The sequence below is a fragment of the Selaginella moellendorffii genome, unplaced genomic scaffold (assembly GCF_000143415.4).
Source record: "Selaginella moellendorffii unplaced genomic scaffold, v1.0 SELMOscaffold_6, whole genome shotgun sequence".
In the NCBI taxonomy this organism is placed as follows: domain Eukaryota; kingdom Viridiplantae; phylum Streptophyta; class Lycopodiopsida; order Selaginellales; family Selaginellaceae; genus Selaginella; species Selaginella moellendorffii.
The window spans coordinates 1,249,272-1,257,917 of NW_003314267.1; the positions used below are offsets into that span (position 1 = coordinate 1,249,272).

At 46.5% G+C, this 8,646-nt stretch overlaps 2 protein-coding genes across 2 annotated transcripts; both read right to left on the bottom strand.

Moving 5' to 3' along the window:
* Window positions 1–2,166: 2,166 nt before the first annotated feature.
* Window positions 2,167–3,251, bottom strand: LOC9634288 (phosphoglycerate mutase-like protein 1). Its single transcript, XM_024670649.1, has 7 exons — window positions 3,140–3,251; window positions 3,015–3,082; window positions 2,795–2,957; window positions 2,669–2,743; window positions 2,532–2,620; window positions 2,363–2,482; window positions 2,167–2,307 (listed from the first exon to the last, which is right to left on the bottom strand). The coding sequence occupies exons 1-7, from the start codon at window positions 3,224–3,226 to the stop codon at window positions 2,259–2,261; spliced, it is 651 nt and encodes a 216-aa protein (XP_024526417.1). The 5' UTR covers window positions 3,227–3,251; the 3' UTR covers window positions 2,167–2,258.
* A 1,113-nt stretch (window positions 3,252–4,364) lies between these two features.
* Window positions 4,365–6,529, bottom strand: LOC9635657 (peptidyl-prolyl cis-trans isomerase CYP59). Its single transcript, XM_002965802.2, has 13 exons — window positions 6,407–6,529; window positions 6,249–6,353; window positions 6,082–6,199; window positions 5,977–6,027; window positions 5,835–5,926; window positions 5,687–5,783; window positions 5,517–5,636; window positions 5,384–5,461; window positions 5,288–5,334; window positions 5,174–5,229; window positions 4,973–5,122; window positions 4,834–4,909; window positions 4,365–4,779 (listed from the first exon to the last, which is right to left on the bottom strand). Exons 1-13 carry the CDS (start codon window positions 6,502–6,504, stop codon window positions 4,452–4,454), a joined length of 1,416 nt encoding a protein of 471 aa, XP_002965848.2. The 5' UTR covers window positions 6,505–6,529; the 3' UTR covers window positions 4,365–4,451.
* Window positions 6,530–8,646: the final 2,117 nt, after the last annotated feature.

The following is an 8,646-nucleotide window of genomic DNA, read 5'->3' on the forward strand; positions in this document are numbered from 1 at the left end:
GTCAAGTGCTCATCAGCCAAGATCACTATTACAATCAAGCAAGACACCAAGCAAAGAGCATGGCACCAAGCTCTTCAGAAGTTGTAAACTTCACCTTGCTCTTGATCTTCCTAGCTTTTCTTAATTCAATGCTCTTGGCCTCTCTTTGTTCCATAGCTTCTCTTGGCAATAATCTTGGCTGGATCTTGGCTAATTATTTGGCTTGAATGCTGAGTTGCTATGTTCTCTCTCTCCATCACTCCTTGTTTCTTCTTGCTCAGCTTGAAGATTGTATTAAGCATGGAGGGTGGAGCATCATCAGCAAAGCTCACAAACCCTTACATTATGCATCCATCAGTCTTATGCTTACCGCAAGACTATCAAAACAGCATATAGATAGATAAATAGATAGAGTAAACATACTGCGCATGGATCACGTTCAGTGGTTTCGGTTTGCATGCAAGTTTAGGATTGCTCGCTCGGCTTGCAGCGTGCCGCGACAACAATGCTCACATGGAGCCCAGAGCTGGAGAGCCCAAGGTGTGTTTGTGCAAATTGTGTTTCTCAAGAGGATTTGGATTTTTTCTCACAAGCCTTTGGGCCTTGGTCAAAATTCAATCAGACAATTCGGGATGCTTGGTGCGGAGGCTAGACCTTCGATTGCGTCGCGTGTGGGATCAAGCCTGCAACGCCGCAGAGGTCGACATGTTCATCACCAGAGTCGAGGTGATCGATGACTGTTATGATCCCTAACCCCTCTACACTGTAGAGGGCCCCTATGGTGGCATCACTTACGCCGACCTCCGCTCTGGTGTGGATAGCTTGGATGAGAGAACGCACCAAGATCTCGTGAAAGCAGTACGCGCTAAAGTCAAGCGGGACGTCAAGCGGCAGATGCAAATGCCCAAGTTTAGCAATTCGCTGGCGGAGCTCATCCGGAGATCATCGTGGAAACCCAAGTTCACACCGTCCAATGTGATTTTCAAATCCACTCAAGGTGCTAGAGAGTTTAAGGAGCGAATGGCATGCTGGGCGGAGCAGGATTTGTTCAGATGCGCAAGCGACATTGATAGGACGAGGGAAGTGATGCTGCGGTTTGAAACCCGGGTGGTTGAGGAGCTCGAGGACGACATGCTGTGCAGCAAGCTGCTGCAGGAGAGGCCAGGGGAAATGAATTTCTCGGCGAACAGCTGCTACGAGCCCGACGTGTATAACCAGCTGGCGGAGTGGATCGAGGGTGCAAAGGAGTACCATCGCGAGATTGAGATTAAAGATTACAAGGTTTGGGAACCGGATTGCTGCGTGAATCTCTTCAGGTTTGAGGTGGCGTACATTGAGCAGCTGCTGCGGGATTACAAGGCGCAGGAGGGAGCAGCGCAGGAGATCGTGGCGAGGAGGTGTGAGCCCACTGATTTTGAGATGTTTAGACGCATGAGGAGTACCAGTTATATGCTGATGGACTTGCTCTTATCATCATCGGAAAGAGATGATCGGTGATTCATGATACAGAGATTTATAAGATGTTGAGCGCATTTTTGGTCAAGAGCAGTTTCGAACACACGAAGCTAGAAGCTATAAAATTTCTGGCCTGGAGGTAAAGAAGCACACAAGTAGTGTGTTCCTCCATGCTTGGGAGGGACTGTATAAGTGCTTGTTGCTAGATGACTTGAGCTTGGATTGTGACCTCAAGAATTCATTGCTAATGTGGTGCATGATCACTATGCCTGGGCCGTCGTAAGCAATGACCAATCTCCATTTGAGAAATGTGTCTTGCTGATCCTCTTTCTGGATTTTGCAATTGGAGCAAGAGAAGACACTATACCTGCTGCAGATCATGGCTCAATGGAGCTGGAGCCCGCATTGGAGTCCCATCTCACGAAGCTCTACAAAGATGCCCCAGTTTCTTCCAGGCGATCATCCAAGATCATTTGTGGATCAAATCACAGGTAACTTCAAACACTCATGAGTTCTTATGGTAGATTTGTTTTTTTCTTTGCGGAGAGTCCGATGCAGCTTGCTTTTGATCATGTTTTCTGAGAGCCAGCGGCACCGAAGGGACGGAGGAAGCGCCCCCTGGCACAGTAAACGTAGCGTTGCTCAAGCCAACAAAGTGGTATAAACTCATGGAATGGAGTAATGGGAGTGGAAGCAGCTCTTGGTCGAGGAAGATGGAGAAAAATATAGTGATTTTGTTAACGCCAAGCTTGTTTAATCCAAACAAAAATGCATGAAAATCATCTTCATCTCCCTACCTGCTATACTGGAACAAATATTAGATTCTAGTGCTTGTAGTGTAGCACCACTGTCCGCAGCTCCGTGTTGGAGAAGCTACAACACAAAGAGATCCATTGTTCGTCACAAAGCCGATGAAATCTCATTCTACCTGGAACGCTTCCGACACTCGAGTTTTGGCTCGCCATCTCCGTCTTGAGCGCCAACGAGCCTGCTCAGGAAGAAGGAATGGGAGACGACTGCGATCTTCTTCTCCTTGCGAGCAGCCAGCCTGCATGAACTGGACGAGATGAAAATCGATCGAAGCGAGCCATGCATACCATTGGAGCAACGCTCGCCGTCTAGCATCCAGCGAGGCTTTCGACTCTGGCAGCGTCGGGCTCCATAGCGAGTCCTCCTCGTCCATGATCTGTGAAGAAAAATGTGGTCATTGATACAACGCGCGCAAGGCACGAACCTGCGAGAAATCCACTGCCGGAAACCGCTGCTTGCACCTGCTGATGGAGCTCCTCTTGTCACAGGGATAAACACTCTGTGTGATCGATCGGGCATGTCAAGACGAGGCAAGATCGAGTAGCATTACCGTGTGCTCCCTGCAAAGCTCGAGGGCGATGAAAGGCGGGCAGCCGACGCTAGAAACCGCAGCTGCGGGGCATGCTCCAACACCATCGGCCATGAGCGGGGGAAGCTCCTCGCCCGGCTTGCGCTCGCCACCGCCAAACACACCAGCAGCGGTTTGCAAAGTCCTGGCCGCGAGAAATCCCGGATCTCATCAGTATCATAACTGAGACTCTGTGGCACACCTTGTCATGGGCGAAACGACGACGAGGTCGACTCCACCATGGACCTTTCGCTCCCGGAGCTCCTTTACCTGCAAAGCAAGAAGCATTTCATTCGTGGAGACGAAGAAGAAGAAGAAGAACTCTACCTGTTTCCAGCCCGTGGTTGTCAAGCTTGCGTCTTCAATGCCGAAGCAATTCCATCCCTCCAGGAGCTGCCATCGCGGCACCACCATGCGCAGCGCAAGGCTGAATACCGTTCCGGCATAGCCGACGTTGTGGTGGCCTTGCGCATGCCGAACCTTTGGCAACCAGTGAGTAACGAAGCCACACAGGAGATCTTACCAGGTGGAGGATCTTCTTGTCATCGTCCATAGAGTTTGTAAAACCCTAGGCAAGATCATAGACCTAAATTCGTCAACCCGTAAAGGGAAGTTATCTTTAGAATTTCCACTATTCCTCGAAGATATTTTAGAGATGAGGCTCATGCACAGGTTTCTAAACTCATGCTTTTGGCAAGTCCAGTCGAGTGCAACTTATAGTCAAACAATCTCTTCAGCTCGTCGATGTATAATTGATCTCTATTCGCGTGGAAAGATCCAGCTCCAGAACTTGATCCAGCTCTGCCTTATTCTTCCAAGAAGCTGTGATGTGTTATGCAAGGCGATGCCGCTGGACTTTGTGATGGAATTCGCGTCCAGGCAGAGTGTCAAGGCGGGTTTTGGTCCTCTCGCGTACAGCAACCTCCGTTGCTTCTTGTTTGCGAGTTGGTAGGATTTCAAGGTGATATTCCGCAAGCTGGTAAAGGCTTTTGAATCCCACGGAAAAATCGCCAATGTGGAATGGTAGTGATTGACAATACAAGCTTGCTGACGTGAGTGACGTGAGACAATACAAGCTTGTTCTGCCCATCATGTCTTTTATGGGGTTTTCAACATGGAACTTCTTGTTGGTCTAGCCGATGGTGAACAGCCCAGTTTCTCATGGGGGTGAATGGTACGGGTTGAAATGGGTGGTCAAGTATGACGAGCAAGAAGATGAGAAGTACAAGACCATTGTGAGGCTTGGCCGTGGTGTTACTGGGAAGTTTTAGGGCACAGAGATCAGGCTTGAGAAGTGACAGGATGGGTTCTCAGTTGCTCGCTACGATCCCACGCTCGGGCTCCTCCGGCATTTGGAAGTAGTGGAAGGAGATTGCATGCTTGAGAGGAATTGATGATCCACAAGTTTGTGATCCCGAGGTTTATGATCCATGGTTGAGACGAGCCCGAAGTTACTACAACAGTGAAGTTTAGCATCAAGGCTAGGACGTTGCTCAAGCCAACAAAGTGGTCCAAACTCATGGAATGGAGTAATGGGGAGTGGAAGCAGCTCTTGGTCGAGGAAGATGGAGAAAAATATACTGATCTTGTCAACGTCCAGCTTGGTAAAAAAAGGTTTTTTTTTTCTCATCTCTAGTCTTCATCGCCTGCTTCTCTTCCTATCGTCGTCTCTGTAAGATCTTTCCCGGTGATGATCTTCTCTTCTTTCGCGCCATTCATCGACCCTTCGCCTCCTTTTATCCCTGTCCCGATCTCTATCTCTATCATCCTTGCGATCTCTGTCTCGCTCGTCCTTGCGACCTCTATCTCTGTCCGAGGATCGCTCATGTCGATCATGCCGCTCGTCCCTTGAGCTCCGTTGTCTCTCCTCCACCTGGCTCCGAGATCTTGGCGACCTTGAAACATCTTCTCTTTTCTTTGCATTGTCATTCTTGTCCGTCTCGGTCTCATCGAAAACCATCTCGTATCTGCGAGAATGAGTTATTAGAGCACTGACGCTGTGAAACCAGGCGAAGACAAACCTCTTTCCTGTGCCCCCACGCTGCCCGTCGGTGACTTTCAACTCATACTTCGGCCTCTGGCTCAAGCCATCAACAGCTGAAAATAACAACACAAGTCAGTTTCAAGTTCCACACAAAAATGTGTCACACAAGTTAGTACCTTGCTTGTCGTCTTGGGCGCCAAACTTGTGGTACCGGTTCCACAGTTTTGACACACTCTGACTGAAGTCCACATGTATTCTTCGGTCATCGATTAATACGTTGTCCATTTTGAAGTATGCAGCTTCGCAGGATTCTCTGGCCTCAAACTCTGCACAAGAGATTAAATTGGAATGCTATCGGATGCTGGAAAGCGACGTACCAACAAAGCCGTAGCAAAGGCTATCTCCCGTTTTGTGGTCCCGAATAATATCTGCCCTGTCCATTCAATACGTAAGAGAAGCTCAGCCAAAGAAGCGAGAGTACAATCACTTACGAAATGACCTTCCCAAAACGCTGAAATATCACCTCTAGATCTTCATCCTGAAACGTCAAAGGTTAAGGCCAGATGATGCGTACTGATCAAACCAACCTGAGTGGTAGGATTTAATTTGCATACGAAGAGCACATTGTCTGGAGGTCTTACTTCAGCATCCGGAATGTCTCCCACCTACAAACGGTAGCATGAGCACAAAAGGTCGCAAGAATGACAAAAGCAAGCTCACCATTTCCAGGACAACTGCTCGCGTGTGTGCCTCCCGCGACCGAACGTTCTTCTCCACTTCTTCCGCGTCATGCAACTCCTCCAGCGGAACCCAGTCATCCTCCAGCCTCACGTCAATACCCTGAAATCCAGTGTTAGAAACGTAAAACGAGTACTTCGATCTTCGAAAACCTCTTCTGGTTTCAGCTCAGGTGATCTGTCTGGAATCAACTCAGCGAGCTCGGGAGGGTCATCGAAGGGATCATCCAAAATGCTCGTGTGCTTTATGCTGTCAAGCAGGTACTTAGAACCGACGCCCAAGAATAAGGGAGATACTTACCGTATGTTTTTGTAAGGCCGATGGTTGTCATCGACATAAGCTTCATTTATCCTCGTCAGAGTTTCAAAACCTTCCGCGACCTCCCCAAAAATCTGATTCAAAGTAATAAGCATCAACGAACTCGAAACTAGAAGACGCTTACCGTATGCTTTTCGTCAAGGTAGTCAAGGCCGTCCCGGAGGGTGATATAGAACTAAAAAGAGGAGAACATGAGACGAAATCCGACACAAAGAGAGAATAAACAAACCTGGGAAGCATTTTGGCCTTCTCCAGCACTAGCCATAGCCACGACCCCGACCTTGTCATGTTTAAGCCGCTGGTTGATCTCATCCTCGAAGAATCGCGCTTGATCGCCATACAAAAACCTGGAACGCATCATCAAGAGAGAGAGAGAGAGAGAAGAACTGAGCTTACTTGTAGATTGAGTCTCCTCCCCGACCAGTTCCCGTGGGATCACCAGTCTGAGCAATGAAATCCTTTTGAACCGAGTGGAAGAGGCAGTTGTTGTAGTATTTGATCCTGAATCAAACAAACCCAACAATGAGAACTTACTTGCGAGGCCGGCAACTTACTTGCAGAGCTTGAGGAAGTTCTTGCACGTAATTGGGCAGCTCTCGGCGTGAAGATCAATGACTATATCCCCCACGCTCGTGCTGAGAAGCACAGCCATCGCCGAGAGAAACCCTAAATCTCCAGAGGAGGAATATCCAAAACAATATGCCCTTTTTCTGGAGATGTTCCTTTTTCTTGCCGCGAAGAATGCGCCCGAGGATTCTTCGGTTTGTGTAGATTAGATGCAAGCCACACCGCTCTCGACAATGGATTCCGCAATGGCTAACAGCCGGATACAGGCCGGGGTGTGGAATCCACGGATAGTCGAGGAATTCCATTTTGGAGGCGAGGAGGAGGAGCAGCAATTGGCGGCGCTAACAATGAAGCTGAGACGTAATCGTATCTGAAGGGGAGGCCATGCACTAGATCGACCATCATCCAAAGCTGGAGATCTCAGCTTTCAGTCATGACAGAGTCTGCGTCTGGCGACGTGACACTGTCATGTGGCCTGGTTACCCAGAGAAGCGTATCAAACAGGTGATGCGGGACTCGGGCATGCTCTGTGGCAATCTTGTCCGAGGGCTGGCTGTGTTGCGGGTGGCCAGTTGCAATCCTGGCACCAGATTGCTCCCCGTTCTTAACATGAGCGACCGCCGCTGAAACTATCTCAGATCAATCTGGAAATGAGAGACGGGTTCGGCTGTCTCTAGCCCATCAAGCAGAGGTAGAACGGGATTTAGTATCTGGTGCAATCGATTTCCAGCGCCGAGGGAGACGACCTAGGCAAGGAGAGCGAGAAAACAACTGCGGCTGCCACCACTCCCAGGTGCTTTCAATCCATCCTCGAAAGTCGTGTTACAAGATCACGATATCAGGATCTCCACAAATCACGCGGCGGTGATCAACCAATCAATCGATCGCCTGTCGCCCTGAGCTGCCGCCATAGCCAAGAACTAGCAGCATTGGAGCTGTGGGTCTACCAACTTTGAGGGATGCACCACCTTGTGCTCCATAGCTAGCATGTGCCACGTCCAAAACATTGTTACATGCAACACTATTTATATTGTTGACATTATATTTTAAAACATAATGCCCTAAATTTCAAACCAAAGGAGGAAATACAAACTTTCTGTCCAAAAAAATGAGCTCACCAGAAAGATTTCCTGTCATGTGGCTACTAGTTGACAATGTCTAGAATTTGGAGCTCGAGTGCCAAGTATAACAGTGTGCTCTCCTTTTTGTGTGGAGAGCACGTGAATGCTGAACCAGTCCTGGTTGCCTCTCACCTCCAACTTGACATATATGAGCTGTTCCAGGAGTGTTGTTGTCGGGTTTGTTTAATAGTTATTTATTAATTCAATTGATTAAATGGAATTCATAATTATACACATGTTCATAATTTATAAACAAAAGATTAATATCTTTGCATATCTACCATTAGATAGTAGAATAAACTAGAATATACTAGGAGGTATATAAATAAAATATTAACACTCCAATATATATTAACCAAAAACAGGCCCAAATTTAGTGTATAATTAAATATTTAGAATGACATTTTATTTCTATTTTTATGTAGAATTGTCAAAAATAAATAAACTTTCATGCATTTAAATATTTATAAACTTTATTCAAAATTCTAAATACCAGTCCTTTTCAACATCTAAAGCTTCTCTAGTATAAACTAATATAAACTTAGTATTCAACTAAATATCATAACTTAATGTTCCATATTTTCTATTTAAATTGTTATCACACTTTATTATATATTATATTCTAGTATCATAGCAAATGGCACAAATCCAGTAGGCTTGGGCTGTTGGAGCAATTGTGTGGTGGCCTATGATGCCTCCAACATCATACTCTAGAATAAAATTTATAAGTACATCTTTTTATTTTGTTGGATATTCAAGAATCACCATGAGTCTATGACTTAATAAAAGTTGTTAGTGAACAAGGATTTCAAGGGGTATAACATATGTAATTATGAATAAATATATCATCAATATATTGTTATTGTGGATCTTTGGAACTATAAGGAATAAATAAAGGCTCTATTAATGAGTTTAAAGTGAGAGAAGTAAGGTGTGTTATAAAGATCTCCTAGCACAGAAAGAAGGATCAGGTCTGTTATAGATAACTCCTAGCACATAACCCTTATAGCTCCCTACTTTGCACATGTTGGTTGTCACTTACTCCTCACTCACTCACTATAAGAAAGACTATCCTATCAAGAACATTTCTACAAGATTATGTTACA